The following is a 27,028-nucleotide window of genomic DNA, read 5'->3' as shown; positions in this document are numbered from 1 at the left end:
GCCTGTAAGGTGACTGTTATTGTATATTGTCTCTGTTTCTTTCTGATCTCCTACTTTTAGGGTCTCTCTTTGCTTAGAGGACCCCTTTCAATATTTCCTGTAGAGCTGGTTTGGTGTTTGCAAATTCTTTCAGTTTTTGTTTGTCCTGGAAGCTTTTAATCTCTCCTTCTATTTTCAATGATAGCCTAGCTGGATATAGTATTCTTGGCTGCATGTTTTTCTCATTTAGTACTCTGAATATATCATGCCAGCTCTTTCTGGCCTGCCAGGTCTCTGTGGATAAGTCTGCTGTCAATCTCATATTTTTACCATTGTACGTTACAGACTTCTTTTCCCGGGCTGCTTTCAGGATCTTTTCTTTGTCACTAAGACTTGTCAATTTTACTATTAGGTGACGGGGTGTGGACCTATTCTTATTGATTTTGAGGGGGGTTCTCTGAACCTCCTGGATTTTGATGCTTGTTCCTTTGCCATATTGGGGAAATTCTCTCCAATAATTCTCTCCAACATACCTTCTGCTCCCCTCTCTGTTTCCTCTTCTTCTGGAATCCTAATTATTCTAATGTTGTTTCGTCTTATGGTGTCACTTATCTCTCGAATTCTCCCCTCGTGGTCCAGTAGCTGTTTGTCCCTCTTTTGCTCAGCTTCTTTATTCTCTGTCATTTGGTCTTCTATATCGCTAATTCTTTCTTCTGCCTCATTTATCCTAGCAGTGAGAGCCTCCATTTTTGATTGCACCTCATTAATAGCTTTTTTTATTTCAACTTGGTTAGATTTTAGTTCTTTTAGTTCTCCAGAAAGGGCTTTTATATCTCCCGAGAGGGTTGCTTTAATATCTTCCATGCTTTTTTCAAGCCCGGCTAGAACCTTGAGAATCATCATTCTGAACTCTATATCTGACATATTACCAATGCCTGTATTGATTAGGTCCCTAGCCTTTGGTACTGCTTCTTGTTCTTTTTTTGTTGTTGTTGTGAATTTTTCCGCCTTGTCATTTTGTCCAGATAAGAGTATATGAAGGAGCAAGTAAAATACTAAAAGGGTGTCAACAACCCCAGGAAAATATGCTTTAGACAAATCAGAAGAGATCCCAAATCGTGAGGGGGGAGAAAGGGGATAAAAAGGGCTTCAGAAAGAGAGAGAGAGAAAAAAAAGAAACTATTAAAAAAAGAAAGCCGATAAAAAATATAAAAAGGAAAAATATATATATATATTAGATAAACTATTTAAAAAACGTTAAAAAAGAAAACGGTAAAAGTTAAAAAAATTTAGCAGAAGAAGAGAAAAAAAATTGAAAAAGAAAAAAAATTAAATTAACTGCAAGGCTAAAGAATCATGGGGAGAAAGCCATGAGTTCCATGCTTTGCTTTCTTCTCCTCTGGAATTCCGCCACTCTCCTTGGTATTGAAACTGTACTCCTTGGTAGGTGAACTTGGTCCTGGCTGGGTTTCCCGTAGATCTTCTGGGGGAGGGGCCTGTTGTAGTGATTCTCAAGCGTCTTTGCCCCAGGCGGAGTTGCACCGCCCTTACCCGGCCGGGCTGAGTAATCCGCTCGGGTTTGCTGGGTTTGCTTTCGGGAGCTTTTGTTCCCTGAGCGCTTTCCGTAGAGTCCGGAGGACGGGAGTGAAGATGGCGGCCTCCCGGTCTCCGGCCCGGAGGAGCCGAGAGCCCGGGGCCCCACTCTTCAGTGCGCCCTCAGAGAACAGCGCCCTATGACTCCCGTCACCCTGGCCTCCGCCCGCGCTCCGAGCTGACCGAGCCTGCGACCGGTTCAAGGCAACCCCAAGCTGAGAGTCACTCCTCGGCTCTGTCTCTGCAGCCGGCTTCTCCGTTCTAATACCGGTAAGCTCTGCGACACTCAGACACACCCGATCCTTCTGCGACCCTGCGGGACCTGAGGCCGAGCTGACCCCGCCCGGGCTTCACCCCAGTTAAGCCTCTGGAGCGATGTCCCTCAGCGGAACTGGCTTTTTAAAGTCCCGATTTTGTGCTCCGTTGCTCCGCCGCTCGCCGGGAGCCGGCCCCTCCCCCCGCGGTCTATCTTCCCGTCGCTTTGGATTCACTTCTCCGCCAGTCCTACCTTTCAGATAGTGGTTGATTTTCTGTTTCTGGAATTGCTGTTCTTCTCTTCAATCTCCCGTTGGATTTGTAGGTGTTTGCAATCTTTAGATAAGCTATTTAGCTGATCTCCCGCTACCTGAAGTAGTCTCAGCTGCTACTTCTCCGCCATCTTGACTCCTCCCCCCCAAATAAAATATATTTTTTTAAATTATTAAGTATGAATTCTGGCAGACAGGGAAAGATAGTATTGCACAATATCATTTATATGTGGAATCTAAAAAAAAAAAAAAAAAGTTAAATTCATAGAAACAGATAGTAGAACAGTGGTTGCCAGGGTCTGGGGCTGGGGAAAATAGGGAGAGTTTGGGAAAAGGGTACAGACTTTCAGTTATAAGATGAATAAGGTCTGAGGATCTCATGTATAAAATAGTATAGTTGATAACACTGTATTGTGTAATTGGAATTTGCTAAGAGAGCAGAACCAAAAATGTTCCCATACACACAAAAAGTAAGTATATGAGAGGATAGATATATTAGCTGAATGCACATGTTTATAAGATCATCACGTTGTACTCCTGAATATCTCACAATTCTGTCAATTACACCTCAAGAAAGCTGAAAAAATAAAGTTAAAATTTAAAGAATCCTATAGGTATCAAATAAATAATTCAATGGGTTGTTTAAATAATGCAAATATCTGATAAATATGTGAGCAGGGGGGAGAGGCCACAGAGTTTTCCCAGGAGGCATGGGGAAAGGATAGGGCAAAGAATGGAAAAGAAAGAGAAGAAATTTGGGGAATCAGACAAGTGTCAAAGTCCTTTTGTTAGGGACACCAGAAGAACAAAAGGAAATGGAAGGAGGCCAATAGTTCAAGCAATAGTGACCACGAATTTCCTAATGTCACACGGCTAGTGAATGGCAAAGCCAGGAGGTCAGCCCAGGCAAGCTAGCTGGAGTACATACCCCGGACGGCTGTTTACTGCCTTGGATCTGCTACGTCAGATGCCAGTGTGGAGGAGGAGGAGAATGACGTTAGGGATAGGGCAGAAAGACGGGGAGAGTGTAAAGCAAGCAGAAGGGAGCCACTGCATGAACTAAGGGAGACAATGTGGCAGGAGCTGGGGATAAGTCTAGATGTCTCCACTCAATGTGACTGAGGTCTTTCAAAATAAACATTGGAACCCCCAAAACACAGAAACCACAGCCTAAAAAACAACAACAAAAACAGACAAGTCACTTCCTTTTGCTACTCCTCATTTTCTTCGTCTGTAAATGGCCAATGGGAACCCCTACCTCGTAGGGTTGTTGTAAAGATGGAATCATATAATATAGGCAGGATGCTAAGCACAGGAAAATAACTGCATATATTCACATTAAAAATAATACAATTGTGGGGTGCCTGGGTGGCTCAGTGGGTTAAGCCTCTGCCTTCGGCTGTCATGGTCTCAGGGCCCTGGGATCAAGCCCCGCATCAGGCTCTCTGCTCAGTGGGGAGCCTGCTTCCTTTCCTCTCTCTCTGCCTGCCTCTCTGCCTACTTGTGATCTCTGTCAAATAAATAAAATCTTTAGAAAAAAAAATACAATTGTTTATTTATCTAAAAAATCAATAAATATTTGTTGAGGATTTTCTATGCACCACACAGTAGAATACAAAACAGACAAAAAAATTTTTAAAGTGATGGCATTTCTGGGGTAGAAGGTGGATGGGGGAGGGGAAGAAAAGCAATAAATAAATATTAATAAATAATATGTGAGGTAGTGAGTGCTACTATGACATTAGAACAGGGTAAAGGAATAGAGAATGGGTGGTGAAGAGGTCCTATTTTGACAGGACAGCTGGGAAAGGCCTATGCAAGGAATGAAGTGAATGAGTGACCAAACCAGGAAACACCTGGAGGAGTGTGTTTGTGGGGTGGACAGCAAGTGCAAAGATCCTGAGGTGGGAGTGTACCCAGCATGTCCAAGGGATGGCAGAATGCCAGTACCTTGCTCGGGAGCAGAGTGAACCAAGGAAGAGTGGTTGGAAATTACATGAGAGAGGTAGCCAATGGCTAGATCATTTAGGTCTTAATCTGTCACTAAAAATTCAGTGTCTCTTTCACCATTTGAAAACCTTGTCTTTGTATACTCCACTAAATCAGGGGTGCCAGCCATGGAGGGAAGCCCAACATGTGCCCTTTTCCGTTAGTTCATTCTTTCTAGCCCCTATGACTTAGCACGTTAGAAGACACCTCTGCCCTCTGGTTGAGTGGAAGACACCTCAAAATTGAGCCTCCTAGGCAATTACCTTCTGCCTGCGAGCCACAGGAAGGCTCTTTTGATCCATGGTGGTCATTCCAAACCAGCCCTCTAATTGCCCTTGTCCAGGTCCATGGGAATTACTCGGAAATGTTTGAAGTCCCAGCGCCAGGCACACTCTGAGTCACCCCTTAGTCGAGGGGAGGTGGCCAGAAAGCAGCCAGGTCCTAGGGGAGGGTTTGATTTAGTGCCCTTGGATTCTCGTGCACAGCCCTGTCCATACGCGTAGGTAACCCTATCTCACCCCTGCAGGCTGGGGTGCCCATGTTCTTTAGAAAGGCATCCTAAACATGACCTGATCCTTTCCTCCCCCAGCAAGGGTTGTTCCTTTTCGCTAATCACAGTAGAAGATTCCTTTCATCTCCCATCCCTCTCCCAGGGGTGAGCTGGCTGCAGCTGCCCATGTCAGAAACCAACGCACCATGTTATTTTACTTTCCAGTTACCTCTGGATTTGCAGTCTGTCCAGAAGGCTGTCCATTTCTCACCTCCCTCAATCTGGTAGTTCAGTTTGCCTTATCACTTGCCAGCAATGTCATCTGGAAATTACATTTAAAATTACGTTTAGGGGCGCCTGAGTGGCTCAGTGGGTTAAGCCTCTGCCTTCGGCTCAGGTCATGATCTCAGGGTCCTGGCATCGAGCCCCGAGTCGGGCTCTCTGTTCAGCAGGGAGCCTGCTTCCCCACCTCTCTCTGCCTGCCTCTATGCCTGCTTTTGATCTTGTTGTCTGTCAAAAAAAAATTTTTTTAATTTAAAATTACATTTAAAAATAAGCCTAGAACTAAGGAGATGCGGGGGGAATAAACCAATAAATTGCCACCTCTAGGGCTTTATTTAGATTTGTCATCTAGGACTCCCGGAAGGAGAAAAGTCAGTGGCCCAAAAGAGAGTAGCCCAACTTTCTCCCATTGGGTACATTTTTGGAGGTTTTGTGCAGCTAGAAATACTAGTAAAAGGAAACAATATCAGAAAGAGAAGCCACATCTGGACTGGCCCCTGTATTTTGAACACCAGAACTATGAGAAGGTCAAGACAGACCCCCCAGCTCCAAATATTTTTCTTCTGAGGTTGGTGGGAAAAGACTGAAAAATGTATATCATGTGGAGGAGAGTCTATTGACTTTTTTAGTCAGAAATGTCCTGGCTGACTTGACTTCCTATAATAGTGTGCCTGACCAACCCTTTCTTTATCTCCTGTCAACAATAATTTTAAGATTGCCCTCGGAATTTTTCTATCCCAGTTATTCTTAGCCACTTGGCACCTCTTCCCACTATCACACCACAAAATTGCAACAGGCAGATATTTTGGAGAAGATTAAATGGGGATAATTATAGCTGTCTTGTACCTGCTCCCCATGCAGCTCAGCGAGGGTGTTGATGGCTCCTTGGCCAGCCATGGCCAAGTCTACAGCTGTGTGCCTTCCTAAGAGCTGGGTCAGGTAGGGATATACACAGGATGAAAAAATGTTTAGTTCAGTTCATGGGATGGGAGATTCATAACTCATTATTCTTAGAAATTAGGGTATTTCTGGCCTTTTGAGATTGCTGTCATGAACAGCAATGACTCCACACTCCCAGAAAGTGTGACCTCGTGCCAGTCAAAAGCAACCTCTTGTGTGCTAGAAGGACTGCAGACCTGACTTGCCACTTCCTGGACCTCGCGAGGCTGGGAGATGAGAACATTAACTCGTGAGCATCTCAGGAGCCAATGGGAGGAACAGTAGCAAGGTGTTAACGTTCTTTGAAAGGATCTGCTGTCTGATCTTCTAACAGCAGCTTCCACTTCCCCTTTTGCTGTGGACACTCAGGTGAACATGGGAAAGGAAGGATTTGAAACAACTGAAGGCTAATACTCTGGCTATATGTCTTTTCATCAGCACAATTTAACATCAGCCGGGTAGAGCCATCCCCTGGTAAATCACTGTCATGGGAATTTAGAACACACTCCATCCTGATGATTTTGTTTCCTGTTTTTACCACCCCATCCAGATTTAGCCACCGCCTAACCCCAGTCCTGACATACCGGGGTACTTGACATACTTTGCAGCAACACAATGGATGAAAATGAACAAGAACTTCAGAATAAGAACTGAGGAGGTGTGCATCTTGGTTCTACCATTCACTTAGGCACTTTCTGTCTTCGTACATGTCTGAGTAAAAGGTACCTAATGTTGTGAGGTCTCAATTTATTTCTCTGTGAAGCAACAACAAACAGTAACCTGAATGTATTAGTCTGCCCAGGGCGCCATTACAAAGTACTACAGATGGGGGATGGGGCTTAAACAACAGGTATTGATTTTCTTACAGTTCTGGAGACTGGAAGCCCAAGGTTAAGGTGTTGGCCCTGTTAATTTCTGGTGAGACCTCTCACCTTGCTCTCTTCCTTGCTATGTCCTCACATGGCCCTTCTGTGCATGCACAGAGAGAGAGGAGCTCTGGTGTCTCTCCCTCCTGTTAGGAGGATACTGGTCCTATTGGATTGGGGTCTTGACCCTATAACCTCATTTAACCTTAACTATCTCCATAAAGGTCTTACTTGCAAATATGGTGATGTTTGGGGGTTAGGACTTCAACATGAATTTTGGAGGAACATAATTCAGTTTATAACAACTGAACACTGTCACAAGGATTACTTCTGATTATATGTAAACGGGACCTAGTCTCCTACCTACAGCATAGCAAGTGCTCAATGGATATTGGTTCCCTTACCTTCTACCCTAGGTCATTTCCCTCCCAAGTGGGTCACTTTCTTCTCTACACGTGAGGAGCCATATTTGGCCCTTTGCGTAGATGGTGTAGATAGTTACAGAATGACCAGAGGGCTTCTTAAGACTTCGGTTTAGTAAACAATTTCTCCCTTCCCTCCTTCCCTTATTGGTGTGGTTTCCCCATTGTGGGTTCCCCTTCTTCCAGTCGTTCTCTCCTTTCTGGGATCTGTCCTTCCCACACAAAGTGCTGGGTCTGGCCACAGCAGCCTGTTCCTTCTCCAAGACCCTGGGTTGACAACTCGAGCCATGTTCTTTCTCTTGAGAATTTGGATTTGTGATTTAGTCCCTGCTGAAGGAGAGAAAACCAGCCTGCAGAGACAGAATGAGGTTGATGATAATATTGATAGGTAATACTGAGAGCTTAGTTTGTATCAGGTACTGTACTGTTCTAAGAATTTTTCACATGTTGACTGATTTAATCATGACCACAACTCTACGAACCAGGTATGTTTATCGTTTTGCCTTTTAACATCACTCCCCTTTCTGAGGAAATTCAGGGGAGAGTTATTTGCCTAGGATCACATAGCTATGAAGCCTGGTTATGGGCAAAAGCAGAGGATAGTACCGCCAGACAGGGGGAGAAAAGCAGAGTACCTTCATGGTTCTCTGGTCCCACCTTTCTTTCTTATGGATTCCATGGCGTGTTCCAGCATCCTGCCAATACACTCCCTTTTTGCTTGAACAATCTGAAGTGGGGTTTTGTTCTTAAACCAAAGAAATTTCTAGTAAGACAGTTGACCTTGCCTACCCGATCTGCTGCACTCAACCTTAGAGTATGTTTTTAAGATTAACAACCCTATGCAAATGACTATGAAAAATGTTTTCTATTTTAAATGACTCTATTCTAAAGTTTAAAATTGTTTAAATCGCAATGAGGAAGCTCTCCTAGAAGAGATTACAGGGAAGGTAAAAGCCTCCTTTTCCAGATAACACGATGTGAAGCCATAAGGCTTGGGTAAGCTTTTCGTTAGCCGCGTGCCACACAGAGGATGCAGGCGGGGATTTGATGTGCCCGTGCATATGCCCGTGTGTAGGGAGATAAGCTATATGTTTCCTATAAGCCTGGAAAAGCTGGAAGGCAATATTGGGGCTGGGGGAGGTGGGGAAAGTCGGCAAGCTGAGCCAAGTGAACGTGATCAGCAAGCTTGTACCTTTAAAACAGGATTCAAAGGCGTCTGCAACCCCAGGTGAGAGGAGTAGAGAAGGATAACAAATACGTTGAAACTGGCAAGGCCCTTAATACTGCCCAGGTTTTCTTTCTTTTAGATCTTGCTGCAGGTACCAATTATGCACGTGAATGACTCTTGCTAGAATGTACTTGATGAATAGACGCTGTTGTTGCATAGACTTTTTTTTTTTAAAGATTTTATTTATTTATTTGACAGAGAGAGATCACAAGTAGGCAGAGAGGCAGGCAGAGAGAGAGGAAGGGAAGCAGGCTCCCTGCTGAGCAGAGAGCCCGACGTGGGACTCGATCTCAGGACCCTGAGATCATGACCTGAGCTGAAGGCAGCAGCTTAACCCACTGAGCCACCCAGGTGCCCCTGCATAGACTTTTAAAAGGGAAACCAACTGGCTGAATGTTGTGCGTTTTCATGGCAAAAACTAGGATCTGCCGAGAGCGCATCTGCCTCATGTCCAGAGAGCTGAGATCACTGCCCGTGTGGTCAACTGTAGTTACCAAAAGAGCTGGCACAGCGTCTCGGAAGGACGTATTCATCTCTCCCCTCCCAGCCTGAAAAAAAAAATACGACATAAAAATGTTTGACATTCCAGAAGGAAGTAACAAGGAAATAATTCACTGGTGGCTTAGGTTGACAGGCATGGGAATGGGGGCCCTTTCTTCTTCGGCTCAGGTCGGGAAGTAGTCAGTCCCTTGGGGAGGGAGAGAGCCTTCTGCTGAGAAGTAGGTCAAGGAAAGAGAAGTAAAACGGAGAGGGAATGACCACAGGGGTCAGTGGCCAGAGAGGAGAGCGTGACAGGAATGCAAGTGCAAGACATCAGGACAGATGACAAATAGGAGACAGTATGTGACATAAAAGGGGGGCAGGCATGGAGGGCCTCCAAAAAGAGCCTCGAGAGCAAATCTGAACAAACGTCTATACTTCCATCTGGTCGGTTCTTCTGAACAAGTCCCTCATTCTTTCCTCAGCATTTTAGAAGAATGTGACTTACTGGTTTGGTCAACCTGGTGAAAGGCTGGGATACGGTCCCTTCTCTCCCCCAAAGTAAAAGCCTCAAAGATGTACCATGAGGGAAGAAGGGCTCAGTCTTCTGCATCAGAAATTATTTTTCTAAGGCAGGTCCTGTGAAACTCTTTCTAAAGGGAGGACTCGTAATACCACGGTCACCACAGGGTACCATGCCCGAGAGTGCCTTTCACACATTCACGCTCGACTCTTCTCGTTCGAGGAAGGGCGCTGCACACAACAGCTCTGCAGAATCGGGTAGCTTGAAAAAAATCACTAGATAACGAGAAGTTCATATCACAACTCACTAATTTGTTTTCATTAGCAAGGAGCTCTGAATGTATACTACAATTAAAGGAGTCTTTTTTTTTTTTAAGATTTTATTTGTCAGAGAGAGAGAGGAGAGCGAGCAAGCACAGGCAGACAGAATGGCAGGCAGAGGCAGAGGGAGAAGCAGGCTCCCCGCCAAGCAAGGAGCCCGATGTGGGACTCGATCCCAGGACGCTGGGATCATGACCTGAGCCGAAGGCAGCTGCTTAACCAACTGAGCCACCCAGGCGTCCCTTTTTTTTTTTTTTTAAGATTTTATTTATTTGTCAGAAAATTAAAGGAGTCTTAAATTTGGTTCCCCCAAAGTGTTCTCTTTCTTTCCTTCTCTGCTGCTTAATGTGTCTTTGTAAGTGTTAGTAAGCTAGGCTTCTTTTATTACATTTTTGCTGTTAAGTCAGTGGTTCGGAGCTAGATGGGGCCAGTATAACAGAAGCACTTGGGAAATGTTTTCAAAATATACCTGCCCAATACATCAATAGGAGAATGGATAAGCAAACAGTGATATGTGTACACACACACACACACTGTAATTCCATTTATATGAAGTTTGAGAACTAGCAAAACTACTCAACTACTCTTTGGTGGTAGAAGTTAGCCTGGCAAGCTGATACTTACTGAAAAGTCACAGGAGGGAAATTTTTGTGCTGGTGGACATTTTCTGTATCTTGGACTGGGTGGTGGTCATATGGATGTATTTGGAAAAAAATCATCAAGTGGTGTATACACCTAAAACTGTGCTTTTGATTGAATGTGAGTTACATTTCCATAAAATATTGTCCAAAAAAATGACGGATACACATACACAGACATCAACCGAAGCCTCCACCCTAGACTCAGGGCATACAGAGAGCATGTATATTTTTTAAAAGCTCCCCATTATTCATTCCTAGTATTACTGTAAGCTTCCAAATATTCTGTTAGGAATTGGAATTAGAGTAAGGATAAGAACAAATACACAAATAATATACATGATTTTAACTTTGTTAGAATGTCCCTAAGACTTTTCCTAAAAAAGCCTGCTCAGTTTCCAGTTTGCTTTGATTGGTGAACTTGTTTTGTTTTGCTTTCAAGTGATTTCAGTGTTTCTGAAGGTATAAAATTAATAAATTAGTCTGAGGAATATATTGAAGGGGGAGGAATCATGAAGGCCCACGAGATTCTGCCTGTATGTATAGTTTGAGTCAGGCTTAGAAAAAGTTGAAGTATTTTGGAGGCAATCTAATATTGACAAGTTCCTAAAACTACAGAGTTTTAAAGTCAATCTGTAGTGATGTGTTTGGGACCCCGGCCATCAACCATCCTGTACCCTCTAACGCATGTGAAGGAGATAAGTGTGATGTAGACTTAGGAATTTTCTTTTTCAATGTTTCTGAAAGTAGCTTGTGACTAGCTTTTACATATTTATTTAGAGAATGAAAGGCTTTCTTCACTTCACATTGGACATCCTATTTAAAAAAATATAACTTGTTGGGGCACCTCGGTGGCTCAGCGGGTTAAGCCTCTGCCTTCGGCTCAGGTCATGATCTCAGGGTCGTGAGATCGAGCCCTGCATTGGGCTCTCTGCTCAGCAGGGAGCCTGCTTCCCCCTCTCTCTGCCTGCCTCTCTGCCTACTTGTGATCTCTCTCTCTGTCAAATAAATAAAATCTTAAAAAAAATAAAAAATATATAACTTGTAGCATTGCTCTTCTGTGCTCTAAAGACAGAGAAGTGGCTGGTCAGATGTATTTCATACAGGCTTTTAAATTGATAATGTGTGTGGTTTTTTTAAATCTAGAAGTAAAATTATTTAAATTAAAATGAGGCCATAGAGCTAAATATTAGTGTGTGTGTCTGTGTGTTTTGTTTTGGCCGTGGATCACTCAGCAACATTCCCAACATTCATTTTGATTCCAAAGGCGGCGTGAAAACAGTCCTCTCCCCAAGACATCCTGGCTTTATCACTGAGCTTCCTCCATCCGCATGCCATTGGCCTGGAGGAGTAGACGTTCATTCAAGTTCAGACCCGGCAAAGACCTCAGAGATGAAGTAATTCAACCAAACTCTGACCTCCATGTCACACTCCACTTAAAAAATAAACTTAGGCCTAGGGGTGAAGTGGCTTGTTCAGGGTCACGTGGCTGGTGAGAGGCAGAACCAGAATCGTATGTCTACACGCAACCTTTGCTCTTCTAACACCCCAACTGTCTCTGCAAGCTGTGCTCAAGAGTTAGGCATCGCAGAGCGACAACACACAAAGGCCACATCTTTTCCTCCTAGGCCCCAAGAGGCCTCACATCTGTGTTCCTTTGTGAGCCTGCAGGTATTCCCTCATTGATAATTTTCATACTATTTTGGTCAAATTTAAGAATTGAAGAATTTAAGAGCTTGCATTTTGGGGCCAGACTGGGGTCTATTACCATATTTCAGAAACTGTGGGACCCTTGGTAAGACGGGTGATTTCTTCAGTCCTCACTTTTCTCATCTAGGAAATGGGATAATAATACAGGTGCACATAAAAAGTGCTTTCTATGCTTCCCAGAGCACAGCAAAGTGTTTGGCGACTTTCTTTGGAAATCCAGCAAGTCCATACTGAAGCTATCCAGCTATATATCCTTGCAAGTTTGAGAAACTGGTGTTTAATTCTCTCCAGCCTTTTCTTTCCATCCCTGTGGGGCCTTCTGGACTTTATTGTTGTGGAGGTTGGCAGGTACTCCGTTGGAGAAGTCAGTCACCACCAACTGGTACATGATGGGCACAACATGTTTTGTTTCTTGGTTCCAGTTCTCTTCCGCAAGAGATCCGGATTTTTGCATGAGTGGTGGGACACTGAAGTCTTTTGGGACATCTTCTGTGACAACGACTTCAAGGCCCTTTTTCAACCTAGGAACGGTTGAAAGAACTGGGTTGTGAGTCTCGGTTAGGTAACAGACCCCTAAGACCTGTTTTGGGCAACGCGAAGGCCCACGGAGAGATAGAAAATACTAGGAAAATGATTTTTGCAGCTCGAGAAAGCCAAGGCTTTCAGGGGCTGGGATACTCCTCAATCATCCCTTCGGTCACGGGCAGGGCAGGGCAGGTCCTGGACCCAGGTTCCTTCGCCAGGCTGGGTGCTTTTTCCATCAAGCCGCGGCGTCGCGCGAACTCCACCTCCGAAAGCGCTAAGGAAGCTGCCTTCCAGTGCCCACCTGGGCAGGGTGGGGCGAGGCTGTGACGCGGAAAGAACCGGGGAAACGACCTCTTCCAGCTCCCAGCACACAGAAACTGCTTTTGCGATCGCGGGCGCTGGGGGAGAGATCGGGGGAGTTAAGACCCCAGATGCAGGACGCAGACTCCTGGTGTCCCGGAGGGACAACCCTGGGGCTGCCTGCTCGGGGAGGCCACCTTTCTCCTGGGCTGTCTCCCCTCTGTGCAGTGGCTGCTTTGGGACGTCCGGCTGGGAGGGTTTCCCCCAAAAGAGACGCACAGTCCTCGCTCTCGGCCGGAGCGGGCGGGTTGCGGCCTCTGCCCGGCCCCTGCGGTTTTCGAAGGTCGAAGTGGGATTTTTCCTTCCCGCCCCCGTCCCTGCCCCCGCCGGCAGCGGCGCTAGGTCGTGCCGGCTGTGGTCGCTTTTCCCTCTCCACTCCCACGTCTCTGACTCCAGGGAGTTTCACTCGTCCTCCCTCCTCAGCCCTCACCTTTAAACATTTCCCAAAGCCGCCGCACCAAAAGTGCGCGACTTCTCCCGGGCCTGCACAGGGAGCTCCTGCCGCCCGGCATTCCGCGGATTCCAGCGCTGTGACGTCCCCAAGGCCGGCGCGCCTCCAGCCCCGGAGCTCGGGCTCCAAGTTTCGGCGCTCCCCCGCGCGGACGCCTCCCCCCCCACCGCCCCCAGCCCCGGGCCCGCCGCCCCGCCGGCCCGCCGTCCGGCCGCGCGCCTCCCGGGCGCATTCCTCCCCGCCCCCGGCCGCGCGCCCCGCGCTCCCTCCGCCTCCGGCCCCCCGCGCCGCCGCCCGGCCCGGGGGGTGGGGGAGCCGCGGCCGCCGGCGCCTGCTCCGTCCCCTCCCATCGCACGGCCCCTTCCTCCCTCCTCTCCCGGCCGCTCGCATTTCCTGCCGCCCGGCCTCTCGCGGCCCCGGAAAGTTCTGCCTAACTTTTTCTCCCCCGAGCGAGCGGGCGCAGTCCGGGGGCAGGTTGCCGCGCTCCTCCTCGCTCCGCCGCCGGCCCTCGCGGCTCCGGTCCTCGCGGAGCCGCAGACACTCAGCGGCCGCGGGCGGCCCCTCCCCTCCCCTCCCCTCCCCTCCCACCTCACCCATCCTCCCGGGCCTCCCGGCCCCGGCCCCCCTCCTGCGGGACAACCCGGTGCTTAGGTGGTTCTCCTTTTCTCCTTGTCGGTGCGCCGGGATCGCAGCGGAAACCTCCCTCCCCTTTCGCCTCCTCCGGCTCCTTCCCTCCGCCCCTCCTCCGCCAGCCACTGGAATCAATTCCTTAGGGAATTGGGGCGCCGCCGCGGAGGACAGCCTTTCCGCGCGGGACTCCAGGGCACCGACGAGGCCATGTAAGCAGGTAAGCGCCGTCTGCGGCGGGGGGAGTCGGGCCGGAGGTGGGGGGCCGCCTCGGCGCTCCGGGCGCCCGGCCGAGGACTGGGGCCAACGCTGGCAGCGCCAGCTTGCGATCGGCGGCCCGGGACGCTGGCAGAGCAGCTGGGGCGCGAGGCGGCCGGGCCGCAGGCGTTCTCCGTCCGGGTAGGAGCTGCCCGACGTGAGGCTCACGTCCTGTCTGGGTAGTGACGGCGGAAGGTGAGCGCTGTCCGAAGAGTTGGCGGTGAAACTCACCCCCTCGCCCCCTCCTGCGTACCCTCCTGCTCTTTGGGAAACGCGAGGGCCTGGAAAGGGCAGTGGAGATACCCAAGCGGTGAGGGCAGACGAGGAGAGGAGGACGACGTTGCCCTTGCTCCCCCGGGAGAGGAACGCTGCTCCCCGACACCCCTCTTCCCACTGCCTCCTGGAGGGGGGCGCGGGCAGGATCTTGGGAAGGAGGGAAGTTTTAATGCCCTCCCACTAGGCCCCAGCCGTGCCACCAAACTCCTGGCCTTCTTGGCCCTCCTTGGGTGGGCTGGCTGGCTCATTGGGAAAAATCTGTGGCCACATCATTTCAGAACGGATCTCCACCTCAAACTTTCGAAGTTCTGAGTATTAACAAGTTCTGAGGGTTAATAAGCCTTTCCTTTCTCCCCGGCGTGACCCTTGAGTCTCGGTTTTGAATACTTGTTAAGTGGGTTTTGTGCCTTTTTGAGGGAATAGGGAGGTAGCGTGCCCGTACCTAGCATTGCCTTCCCCTTCCTTCAGCTCCTGTCACCCCCAACCCCACCTACGGTTCAAGGAGATTGTGGGGTTTGGCTTCGTCTGCCAGGAACTGGCTGTCGCAGCCTCTTTGTGAAGGTGAGGACTCTCTAGACTGCTCGCCGCATATACAGTTACAGGGTTTCCACCAATGTGTTAAGTTCTTAAACGGGATTGGTTCACCCATTCATTCAACAAACCTGGTATTGAGCTTCTACGCTGCGCTAGGAAAACAGGATACAAAGCTACTCAAACAAGCTCTAACTGTAGCCTCCCGGAGGAAACCCACAGGCTGATCACGAATTATAGCCTAGTGAGGGAAAAGTGCTGGGAGAAGCAGGGAAGGCTGGTTCAGGAGAGGAGGGGTAAGGTGTGCCCTAGGTTTGTAGGGTTAAGGGAGTACTTACCTGCAGGAGTGATTAGGAGAGTGCATTCCAGGTACAAGAAGCACCTGGTGCAAAATGAGAGTCATTAAAAAAAAAAAAAAAAAGCTCAAAAAGCTAGCTGTTTGACCCAGCTATCTGGGGTACGATAGCTAGCTAGCTAGCTAGAGATCAGAAATTAAACTAGAAGCATATTGCCCACTTATGGGAACCAGGTGTTTCCAGAGGAGCACAGGTCTCTTTGGACACACCCCCACGCCCGATGCTGTTTCTATAAGCAGAAGTTGTGTGACCGTCTAAATTTTAATTGGCACTAATTGGCCCATGCCTGTTTTCATTCGAATGACTCTTGATTCCCTTTTAAAGAGGCACTTGACAGCAGTGGGTGATAATGCAACCGTTGGGAACCTTGCATCAAAGTCGCTTATCTTTTGGCGATGGGGTTAAAAGCTGATGCGGTGGAAAGGACAGCCTTAGTGACTGGGAGCTGCGCAGCTTTTCTGTTTAATCTAAGTGGGTGGCCACGATGTGCGGAACAAGTCCACGGCCAGGTCAGTGGGTTTGTTATCATTTTCTCTACGTTTAATCGTCGTTACTGCTTTTGTAGGTTGTCAGGATTACTTTTCCTTCCGCTGAAACTTGACAGTAGGAGAAGCTCTTCTAGCGGGTCCTTGTAGGCTGATGGTCCAGGACTCAGTGGATCCTGGCTAGAAAGGTTCCTTATCACGTGGAAGCTTCCCGAACGGGGATGGCCTTTCAAGGGTGCCTCTTCACTGGGCTGAAGTGCAGTTGGAGTCGTCACAGTGGCTAGGTCCTGGCTGAGGTGGCAGAGGTCCAGCCTCGGTGAGCCTCAGGCCAGCACATCGGAGCAGAAAGAGTACAATTTGGGGTGTTTGTCTAAGTCCCTCCACAAACACCTTCTCTTATCTCAAGAACAGCCCCTTGACGCGAGTTTTAGTGGAGGTATGGGCCTTGCTTGAGAGGCTGAAGGGAAGCTCGTTCTTGCTAATCCCCCTGCTTGCCCAGCTTCTGTCATTGGCTTTAAAGACCGTTATTATTCACACTTTAGTTCCTCAGGTTTGTGCAGACTGTGTGGGCCGGACAGCTGTCATGGAAAGAGAACAGTTAGATTATTTTAATATGGAAGAACCTAAAGAATTCAGAGAAAAATCAGAATTTTTTGGAGAATTCATATTTGTCCTGAATGGATGGGCCAGGGGTCAAGAATTATGAGGATCTCCTCCCCCCTACCCCCACCCAGTGCCCTCCCTCCTTATTAAGCCCTTCTGTTTTTTTCGCTCCAGGGAAGCAAACATAAACCCTTTGATTGCGCGATGTAGCCCACCTGGGTTCCATATGCTTGTTTTTTTTCACCTGCTATGCTGCATTTGAACTTCTTCATTTCGTCACCAAGGGTCATGGGGAATTTGAACTCATTCTAAGCCTCAGCGCTGTGCTGTGCCCTTTGTTAGAGATAAGGTCAGGGAAAGAGATAAGATGAAATACTTAATTAGCCAATTAAATCACTACTGCTTGGGCCCATTCAGAAAACGAGGGAAAACAAGTTTTGGTAAAGAGGACATGAAAACAAATGTTTGAAACAGGACTTTGTGATCTCCCCTTACGGATTGAATTTACCCTGCCCTGTCTGAGCCCCATGGAGGTTCTGCAGGTTTCCTGTCGTTGTGCTGGAGCAGCGGACCCAGCTTCAGGAGTTGAAACGTAGCTTGGTTTGAATTCCAGCTCCGCTTTTTCGCTGGGTAATGTTGGACAGACTTTGCAGGCCGTTGGAGTCTCAGTTCTTCCGTCTGTGAGGTGGGGCCCAGGAGCATCTAACTTGCCAGGCTCTCTGCGGAGAAGTCACTGTAACGCTCTGCCTTACCCTCCCAACAGGGTGCCTTGCACGGAGTAGGTGTTGGACCAAGAATGGTTGTTTATATGTTGGAGGAGTTATATGTGGCTGTGAATGTGCTCTTTGTGCGGGCCATTTTTTTTTTTTTCCAGCAGCCTGAATTCACATGCATGCCAACATACACATAAAGCTTTGTCTTTGACTTTTTTTTTTTTTTTTTTTTTTGGTCTGTTGGCTCCAAGCAAACGTGTTGGCTGGCAGTTTTCATGTGGCCCCTCTATAGGACGAGATTGAGAATTGCATCCTTGGACAGTAGGGAAGCTCTGGGGGAGGAAAAGCCACTTAGAGATGGGAGAGAAAAGGATCCTTTGGGGGCGCCTGGGTGGCTCAGTGGGTTAAAGCCTCTGCCTTCGGCTCAGGTCGTGGTCTCGGGGTCCTGGGATTGAGCCCCGTGTCAGGTGGTCTGCTCGGAGGGGAGCCTGCTTCCCTTCCTGCCTCTCTGCCTACTTGTGATCTGTCTGTCAAATGAATAAATAAAATCTTAAAAAAAAAAAAAAAAGGATCCTTTGGCTTGTACACCGCTTCCTATAACAAGGGTTGGGTGTTAATATAAAGATCCTTGTATTTCTAACGTTGTGATCCAGTTAAAGAATGTCGAGAACAAATCTGCCTGCTTTTAGCCTGGATGCAGAAGCTAGCCGATCTTCACAAAGGAGTGTCTGTGCAGCCTTGATTTCTTTCCTTCTTTGAAGCCCAAATAGAGAGTCAACTGCAACACTTCTGGTGTAATACCAGCCTGGGGTCTCTTGAACTTTAATGTTGCCTTTCATCTGAGAAGCACAAAGTATTTGACAAACATTAACTCATTGATCTTCTTATCAATCTCCCAACAGGAGGGATTGTTAGAAGAAAGGAACAGCTTGGAAAAACTGTCAGCAGAGCACACTGGTAGTCTGTAAGATGTGTGTTTTTTTTTTTTTTTTAAAGATTTTATTTATTTATTTGACAGAGAGAGAGATCTTAAGTAAACAGAGAGGCAGGCAGAGAGAGAGGAGGAAGCAGGCTCCCCACTGAGCAGAGAACCCGAAGTGGGGCTCTATCCCAGGACCCTGAGATCATGACCTGAGCTGAAGGCAGAGGCCTTAACCCACTGAGCCACCCAGGCGCCCCATGTAAGATCTGTTCTTGAAGCAGAATGGGTCCTCATTGAGAATCCTCAATGTGGATTGCAGATAGGCCAGGAGGTCATAAGAGGGGGTACCCCTTAGAGAGGTCAGGGGGAGAAAGCCTAGGAAAAATGCAGATCTGGCTGTGATTTTTGCACTAGGAGGGAGAGGAAGCCTGTGTCCCCCAGACCAGCTATGCCTTTGCCGAATATTATGTGCACACTGATGATGAAAATAATCTCTGAATTATTTATAATTCTGAATGGGAGGATATGAGGCAATGCTTGTAGATGAGGACTGAGAGTAGCTGGGGATAAAGGGTAATAGTGACTCCTCGTGGGCTGCGGCTGGTTATACGTCTTAGTTGAACTATAAATGGCAATTAACATTGTTTTAGTTTCCTTTCTCTCTTGCTTGTTGGTTCTGTATTGCTTGGCTTGGTTTTGTTCTGCTCTCCCATCAAGCTAGACTTGTTTCGTGGTCCTTGCTACTGGAAAAAAACCCATTGTGTCCATTCTTAGATCAATTTCGTGTATAAAGTTTTATACGCGGGTGGTTTATAAGCGGGCGGCTTAGTTCCTGAGGGGACTAAATAAGGCTCGGTTCAAGGCTTTCGTCCTGAGCCTGGTCATTTAGCTTGACCCAGAGACCTGTCGCTTATCCAGAGATCCCTAAGCGGCCATCCCCATAAATGCTTGATGTTGGGACGTGTCTGCTGAGAAAATGAGAAAGAGGTTGGCTGGTGGTGTGCTGTCCTCTGACGAGCAGAACATCTTCTTCGTATTTGTGATGTTGGAAATTTAGGTACCAAACCACATTCCTAAATTAGGAAGCTCTGCTGTGTGGCCCACCGACTCGATCTAATTTGCCTTACAGATTTTTAGCTCACAGGGAAAACTCCCTCTGTGGTGAAAATTAGCAAAAGTTCCCAATGCTTAATCCTTTATCTACCCTCTGCTTACACTTAATGTCCTCAAGTCTTTGGAAATCCATTTCCTGGGAATTCTTTTTTTTTTTTTTTTTTTTTTTCCTGTACTCCTTTGCATTCATAATGGAGGCAGTAGCTAAGGCAGTGGATCTGAAACTCTCGTGGGCGCCAGAAGCACCTAGTGGGCTTGGTAATACACAGGGTGCTATTCTCCATGCCCACTCCAGTTTCAGAGTCGGTAGGTTTGGTGTGGGGTTTGGGAATTGGCATTTCTAAGAGGCTCCCAGGTGAGGCTAATGGTCCTGGTTCTTGACCAACTAAATGCATTTTGAGAATCACAGAGCTCAGGAGTCCACCCGCCACCGTCCTCAGGCTCCTGTGGTTGCTACTTAAGGCTTTTACTATACTGGCTTGAATGATTCTGTTCCTGAGTGCAGCCCTCGCCAGGCCCGTGAGAGCATGACCCACGTTTCCATTTCAGTGGATTTTCTCGGTTATCGTCGCCTATCCGGACTCCTCCACTTGGTTCCAAACAGTTTGATGTATCTGGTATTTCTTTCTGTCTGGGTCCCTAAATTTCATCTCAAACTGAGCTCCCTAATTTCTTGCCACAAAGTGAGCTGTTTCCATATTTCCTGTCTGAGTCTGTGACCCTGCCATCTGGTGACTTAGCTGCCAAGGCCAGGCACTTGGGGTTCTCAACAGGTCACTCTGAGCACCCCTCAGCTTCGACCTACAAACACCGACCGGGAAGCCTGCCAGTCTCTAGACCCTCTACCGTCTCTTCGGTTTGCTCCCTTCCCTCCGTCCTCACTGCCTGCGAATAGTTCAAGAGCCTCCCAGCCTGCCTATCAGATATTCCTCATCTACTCTTTCCTCTCTGTTTTTTTTTAAACTGTTTTTAATACTATTTAAATTCTTTTGATGCGTACTACCTGCATGATAAAGCTTCTTTTCTCCTGACTCCTTTCCCATTACCTGCTGCTCCTTCTCTCCATGCTAGTGCCCTAACACTTGGTGGCAATGAATTCTCTGCTTTGTTCTACTCCCACCCAGACTGACCTCCCCCCTTGGCTACCTGCTCAGCCCCTGCGCATTCAGCCGAAGCTCCACCTTCCCTGACATTCCTTCCCACCAGCAGTTAGGCATTCCTGCTTTTATAGTCCCAAAGCACTTTGCGCGTACATGTTAGTGAGCCGTGTCTCATCTTATTCTATGTTTATCTCTCTGTCTCCTCTACTACGTTAAAAGCCTCTCTACCAGTAGTCACATCTACTTGGTTCAGAATTAGAATTTCCACCCTGTACGGATGTTGGATGGCAGTACCCATGGTTATATGTGTTGCCGCTGACTCTGCCCCAGTGTTCATAGCCCTTGAAATGGTTCTATCAAATTTTTCAATGATCCTATGAAGTAGGTACAATTACTATTTCTATTTTTCAGAGAATGGACTGGAGTTTTTATTACTTAGTCTCTAATAGGTTCATTGCTCTGGGAAAATTCCATCATGTTCATGACTATGATTTTAAAAATTAAACAGGTATCCGTGCTACTTATTATACACCTCTTAGTTGTTCGCTTAAGGAGAGAGATCACATCCCTCAGCTGTTTTCTGAAGTCACCGATGCTCTTTTCTTAATGTTATTTTGCTTTACTTGGAAACTTTAAAAAATGTGATAATTTTTTCCCCTCATTTTTCAGACCTAGGGAACCTTGCAGATTAAGGGAGTGTACCTATCACAGAAGGATTAAGAAGGAGGAACATTTGGAAGACAAGGCATAAAACAAAGTAGTTTTTGCAGGGTTAGATACATTGATCAGAATATGCTTAACTTTCTTTCTATGGATTTTGTACCTTATATTAAAGAGGAAGAGGCAGAATTACTCATTATTCAATCTCTGGGTTACTTTTTTTTTTTTTAAGATTTTATTTATTTATTTTTTTGAGAGAGAGAGCATGCACAAGCAGGGGGAGCAGCAGAGGGAGAGGGAAAGCAGATTCTCCTTCCGCTGAGCGGGGAGCTTGTTGGCGGGGGTGGGGGGGCTTCATCTCAGGACCCTGAGATCATGACCTGAGCGGAAGGCAGAGGCTTAACTGGCTGAGCCACCCAGGCACCCCTGGGTTACTAGTTTTTAAAGTGAAAGAAAGACGCTCCGTGACACTGTGTCCCAGCCGATTGGTCAGCCTGCCCTTAACCAAGACAGCCTGTCCTGCATATAGGACTATAATAAGCAGTAAAGATATCATTGATGTTATCCCCCAAAATCACAAGATTGGCTATTGCCATTATTTTAGTTCCCAAGTAAAAGGGATTATGGCAGATTTCATGGTCATGAAAGTGAATTTATTATGAATTACGTGTACACTCTATACATACTTCATCTTGATATTTAAGGTTCTCTGCAAATAATCCCCCAAATGGCCCTCTGATTTCTTCAGATTTATGTTCCCCAGGGTTCTGCCAAGCTGCAGCTGTTTCCTGAACAGACCCAATAATTTTTTCCACCTCTGGTTGTGCTGTTCCCCTGTCCAGGAATCCTCCCACTCAGCCTTGCCTTCGAAACTGTCCCTTGAGACCCACCTTAAATCCCGTTGCTCTGGGCAGCCTTCCCTGGCATCACTCCCTGATGGGGTCCTCCTGCCCCTTGGCTCCTGGCCCTTACCGGCTTGTGCTTTGTGTCCTGGCTGACCTGCCTCATTGCCTTCACTGGTGTCTGCCGGGGCCTGCCACCCACCCCACTTCTGTCCACACCCTGCCTCAGGCTCCGGGCAGACTGTCACTTCTCTTCTGTTGCTGGTCACCTGGGATGGTTCATTCAGGTCCGCCTCCTCCTTGCCCCAGGAGCGCCCTGCGAGGCAGAGGCTGACCCTGCTCTCTTCATTGTGACAGTCCTTCAGTGATGACAATGCTCTCGACACCTTTTCGTCACTTGTTCCACTGCTGCCTGTCTGGAGGCCAGTCTGCCCCCCACGTACGGAGTCCTGTTTTAAACACGTCTGATATTTTCTCTTTCCTGCTTGAGGTCTGTCCTGCCACCGTATATTGTTTGGAGATGCCTCTGTCTGTAGGAAAACTATAAGCACATGACAGAAGGATAAATACCAAATGCAGGGGGTGGGTGGGGGAAGGGAGAGGTGAGGGCTGAGATGTGATGTGGTTTTATTGCCTTTTCTCCCAAGCTGGGTGGTGGAAACATGTATATTTACTATATTCTCCTGTACTCTAAAATACCTAATTTAGGGGTAGCTGGGTGGCTCAGTGGGTTAAGCGTCTGCCTTCGGCTCAGGTCACGATCTCAGGGTCCTGGGATCCAGTCCCACATTGGGCTTCCTGCTCACTGGGGATCCCTCTGCCCCTCTCTCCCACTTATGCTCTCTCTCTTGAACAAATAAATAAGATCTTTAAAAAAATAAAATAAAATACCTAATACAAAAAACACACACAAACTTGCCTAAGTTTAAACGCAGATTCCCTAGTGGAACATTCAAGACTCGCACCTCTTGTTCCCACCTAGCCTGACTAGTAGCCTCTGCTTCTCTGGGCTCCCCGTCACCCTTCTGCAAGCCTGTCTCACAGTCGAGATCTTGGGTGCTGACTCCCGCTGTTACTGTTACTTTTCCCTTAAATTCTTTTCTCACACCTGGTCCCATAACCCTCTGCGCCTCTGTTTTTTAATGTCTAGCATGATTTTTATGTCTTTGTAGATGTTTCGTGTGACCTGTCCTTGTGACCCTTAAGAGAATTTATTGTCACTTGATCTGCTTTCCTGCCCTCCTTCACCCATTCTTTGCAGATATGCCTCACACCAGGTTCCATTCACCTGTTCCTCTGCCTCCCTGAAGTGGTGAGCTGTTCTTGGGTGTGTTTTGTGATTTATTTATCTTTGGGGTCCTGGCACCCGCTGCAGAGTAACAGGTTGGGGGAACTGTGGAACACTAGAGGTAAGATTCATGTTTTTAATTGAAGGTATGCCTGTCCTTGCCCCACCCTCCCCACCCCGCCCGGAAAAAAAACCTTCAAGGCAAATTGAAGGGACTATCTCTTGGGCGCAATATCTGGAACGTAGGAATGGGTTTACACGTGGATTTCCTAACTCAAACCCAGTTGTTTCAACAAGAAATAATTTCTTCCGCTTTTCCCTTGTGCCTGCTGGTGGTGGATGATGGTTTGCTCCCTTTGGTTTGTTTCCGTGTGTTAGAGCCCCCCCTTCGCCCGCCGCCCCTCCCGCATCACTGTGGAGCGCGGTGGTGGTGTCGCAGGGGGCATGGGGCGAGCTTTTGGAAGGCGAGCTGGGCTGTGAAGTGGTCCCACTTGTTGCCATCAACACTTCCTTGCTCCAGGACGGAGAAGTGACACGTCCATTTAGAGGGAGGCATTGGTTTATTTCTGCGGCAGACGTGTCCACTGCGGAGCTGTAATAACCCTAATGAAGGAGGATTATGCTGTATTGGGTTTATGAAGGGTGTACAGGCTGTTACCAGGGTCAGCGGTGACAGCTCCAGCCAGCAATTAGGTTTCATTAAAGACTCCGGAAAAAGACTCCGGCAGGCAATTAGCATTCACTTCTGCCCATGAAATCCTGCGATCGGTTAAGCATATTCTTTTTCATTGTACGTTTTGTAAAACGTGCTTTTGGTGATAAAGGTACACGTTTGTTTGTTCTTTAGACCTGCACCAGTCTCCAAATTATCATTTGAAAAATGGGGCTGACTTTTAGACTCGTGTTTAAATCTGTGAGTGACCCGAACATTCTGGGTAGATTGTCCTATTTTAGAATCTGTACATTTTAAAATTTATAAATTCTTTCATTCAAAGGCGAGGTATTTGTCATGGAATATGATGTAATGATGTGATTTTAGGAGGGAAAAATGTGCGACTGATATGAAACGAATTAAAACTTGAAAATAATGAGATGACACCTACGGATCTTAATGATATTCTTTAGAAAATTATTGTTTTGCTTAAGAGGCATCTAAAAATAAAGGCTGGAAAGGATGAATTGTGCTGCGCCTCTGCTGAGCAGCTGTTTGGTTGTTTTGAAAAATGAGGCTTATTTTCCAAGGGCTAGGTTAGGTACAAGTGTGTATTTCATGTGCCTTCATCCTGATGAAAGCGTTTAGGCATTTTAGCTTAGCTGAGAATATGAAGTGATGTTTACACTAAGTTATTCAAAGGAATTTCCCCCCTCCTCCCTTCTTCCCCCGCCGGTCCTTTCTCTTCCCTTCTTTTCTCCCTCCCTTTATAATAAATTGTCTGCATTTGGGGCTTCTGATGGCTTAATTACTATATATGTATTCAAGATTGATATTTATCAGGGATGATAAAAGGGAGAAATGCCCAGTGCACAGCACATCAGGCCAGAAACTCAGAGCAAAGATCTGTAAAGAGTGTCTGTTTTCCTGGGATAAGTAGACTCTCTCCCTATCATGTGATTCTCAGTTCATATTATTATTTCTCTCATTTGTAGACTGGTAAAATGGGAATAATGGCTGAGCATAGCAGTTTGAAATCTGCACACGAGTGTTTTAAAGACTCCACGAAGTCTTGCAGTAAACAGAAGTGTGTCAAGCTGAATTCATTTCAGTAGGACCTGTTTTTTAAATTTGCTTTTATGGGACACATGTAATCACAAGAGACACCGGTATTAAATGGACTACTTTCTAGAAAAAGTTTGGTTTAGAAAGTCCCTGGAATAGAGGCATCATGTTTGTTGTCCTTAAGCAACCCCACACAAACTAGAGGGTATAGTGACTTGGAGTATTAAGATGGGTAAATATTAAAAACCTTCATTTGCAGACTAGACTCACTTTTTTTTTTTTTTTAATTAATTGGATTTTTCTTGGAGGGGTGGGGAGCACATAAGAGCAGTTTAAAGGGCACCTGGGTGGCTAAGTTGGTTTAAAGTTTGCCTTGAGGTTGTGGTGCCGAGGTCCTGGGATCCAGTGAGACCCATGTTGGACTCCCTGCTCAGCAGGGAGTCTGCTTCCCCTCTGCCCTCTCCCCCTGCTGGTGCTCTCTCTCTCTCACTTGCTCATGTGCTCTCAAATAAATAAATTAATTAATAAAATATTAATAACATATTCAAAAAATAAGAGCAAGTTTTGGGGCACCTGGGTGGCTCAGTGGGTTAAGCCGCTGCCTTCAGCTCAGGTCATGATCTCAGGGTCCTGGGATCGAGCCCAGCATTGGGCTCTCTGTTCAGCAGGGAGCCTGCTTCCCCCTCTCTCTCTGACTGCCTCTCTGCCTGCTTGTGATCTCTCTCTGTCAAATAAATAAATTAAATCTTTAAAAAAAAATAAGAGCAAGTTTAAAACAAAATATCAGGAACCTTCACAAAACTAACTTTCAGGGAAGGTTTTAGAAATAGTAAACATTTCCTTTAGTTTTATGTATTTATACAGTGAAGAGTAATATTCAGATTATGTTTGTGGCCCTGCAGGAACCTCATTCTTCAAAGAAAGATTTAGGCACATTCAGTGGTCCCGTCTCATTGAGGCCAGAAGCTGTGGTTAATACGGGCACTCATAAAAAACCTTGGTTCTCCAAATTCTGGCGGTCAACCGCCCTCCCCTCCTCCCCCTTGCTTAGGGTACCTCCAAGAAGAAAGCAGGCAGGCTAATGAGGTATCAAACCATTGAGGGCTTTAGAAATGTCACTGCAATTATTTTATTAATAGCTGCCACTGTGTAAGTTGTTTTGTGTAACTGGGCATTTTTGAGACGGGCATTGTGACTATAACATGAACCGCTTTCCCTCCACTTGTGGCCCCTTTATTACCTCAAGCTAATTTGCTCTGCATCCCCTCCGTCAATGTTTCCTACCCTCATCCCTGACCTTTCACAAAGCAGAGCTTATGTATGGAAACTCCTTTCCCTCTACAACCTTTAAACTCATGGTGATCTTATGAAAGAGCGGTTATTTTTATCCATAGCTTATCCCCAGGAAGTAAGAGAGTTGAAGAGGTTATTGATGAAAAGTCTTTTTGCAGCTCGTCAGTGGAGGAAGTGGGATTTGAACCCATTCCCTCTGACCCCACAGCTCAAGTGCTCAATGCGGCGACGACATGAGGCCCAGAGGTCTGCGTCTGTCGGTTGTGCCGCGTCTATGCTTCCTCCCTTCCTCCTCCTTTCTTTCCTTTTGTCCATCCATCGATTTCTTTAATAAATGACTTTTGATATTTTTGAAGGGGGGAGGATGTCTTTCTGTGGTCATAATCTTCAAAGTAACCAGCAACTAATGATGGAGCTTCTGGCCACCTATGACCATTTGCTATTTGAAATGTGCCCCACCTGAGTTCAGACATGCTGTAGGTATCAAATACGGATCCAACTTTGCAGACTTAGTACAAAAAATAGAAGACTGTAAAAAAAATGCAATATCTTTAAATTGATTACATGTTGAAATAATGTTTTGGATATATCGAGTTGAATAAAATCTATTAAAATTAATTTCTTCTATTTTGCTTTTTAACGTGACCACTAGAAAATGAAAAGTTACCTATGTGGCTGGCTTTTGTGGTCCACATCACATTTCTTTGGGGCAGCACTGTTACAGATGGGAGCCCTGGTTCGGAGGGACGCCTCCGGTGTTGGAGACCAGTGCACAGAGACGGGAGTTATTAGCATTAGCTATTGGTGATGGTAAGAAACCAGCTTGACACCTCAGATGACCACCAGACAGAGACTAATATTAGCTGGCATTTATTTACTACTTAGGGTGTGCAAGTACTTTGTCAAGCACTTTAAGTGGATT

General features: G+C 46.7%; 2 protein-coding genes and 1 long non-coding RNA gene across 7 annotated transcripts in view; 2 read left to right on the top strand and 1 right to left on the bottom strand.

The window, feature by feature from the left end:
- Positions 1 to 6,609, top strand: part of LOC125086151 (uncharacterized) — a 39,744-nt gene extending 33,135 nt beyond the window's left edge. The window contains exons 2-3 of the long non-coding RNA XR_007123111.1: positions 3,896 to 4,003; positions 6,350 to 6,609. This is a non-coding gene — a long non-coding RNA (uncharacterized LOC125086151). The remainder of the gene's footprint in view (positions 1 to 3,895; positions 4,004 to 6,349) is intronic.
- A 1,720-nt stretch (positions 6,610 to 8,329) lies between these two features.
- Positions 8,330 to 14,582, bottom strand: LOC125086150 (translation initiation factor IF-2-like). Of its 5 annotated transcripts, none has more exons than XR_007123108.1 (4): positions 13,302 to 13,919; positions 12,045 to 12,909; positions 9,471 to 9,579; positions 8,688 to 8,863 (listed from the first exon to the last, which is right to left on the bottom strand). XR_007123108.1 is itself a non-coding variant. In XM_047705318.1 (3 exons), exons 1-3 carry the CDS (start codon positions 13,917 to 13,919, stop codon positions 8,436 to 8,438), a joined length of 840 nt encoding a protein of 279 aa, XP_047561274.1. In that variant the 3' UTR covers positions 8,330 to 8,435. The 5 variants fall into 5 exon arrangements, 2 of the variants coding, with proteins under 2 accessions (XP_047561274.1, XP_047561273.1); XR_007123109.1 differs by having other exon boundaries at positions 9,474 to 9,579; XM_047705318.1 differs by lacking the exons at positions 9,471 to 9,579; positions 12,045 to 12,909 and adding an exon at positions 8,330 to 8,481.
- PTPN14 (protein tyrosine phosphatase non-receptor type 14) overlaps positions 13,985 to 27,028 on the top strand; it is a 174,962-nt gene continuing 161,918 nt past the window's right edge. The window contains exon 1 of the mRNA XM_047705313.1: positions 13,985 to 14,169. The gene's annotated coding sequence lies outside the window, so the exon portion shown is untranslated. The remainder of the gene's footprint in view (positions 14,170 to 27,028) is intronic.

The sequence above is a fragment of the Lutra lutra genome, chromosome 15, assembly GCF_902655055.1.
Source record: "Lutra lutra chromosome 15, mLutLut1.2, whole genome shotgun sequence".
NCBI classification, from domain to species: domain Eukaryota; kingdom Metazoa; phylum Chordata; class Mammalia; order Carnivora; family Mustelidae; genus Lutra; species Lutra lutra.
The sequence above is the reverse complement of the archived record's forward strand: the minus strand, read 5'-3'. Positions and strand labels throughout refer to the sequence as shown.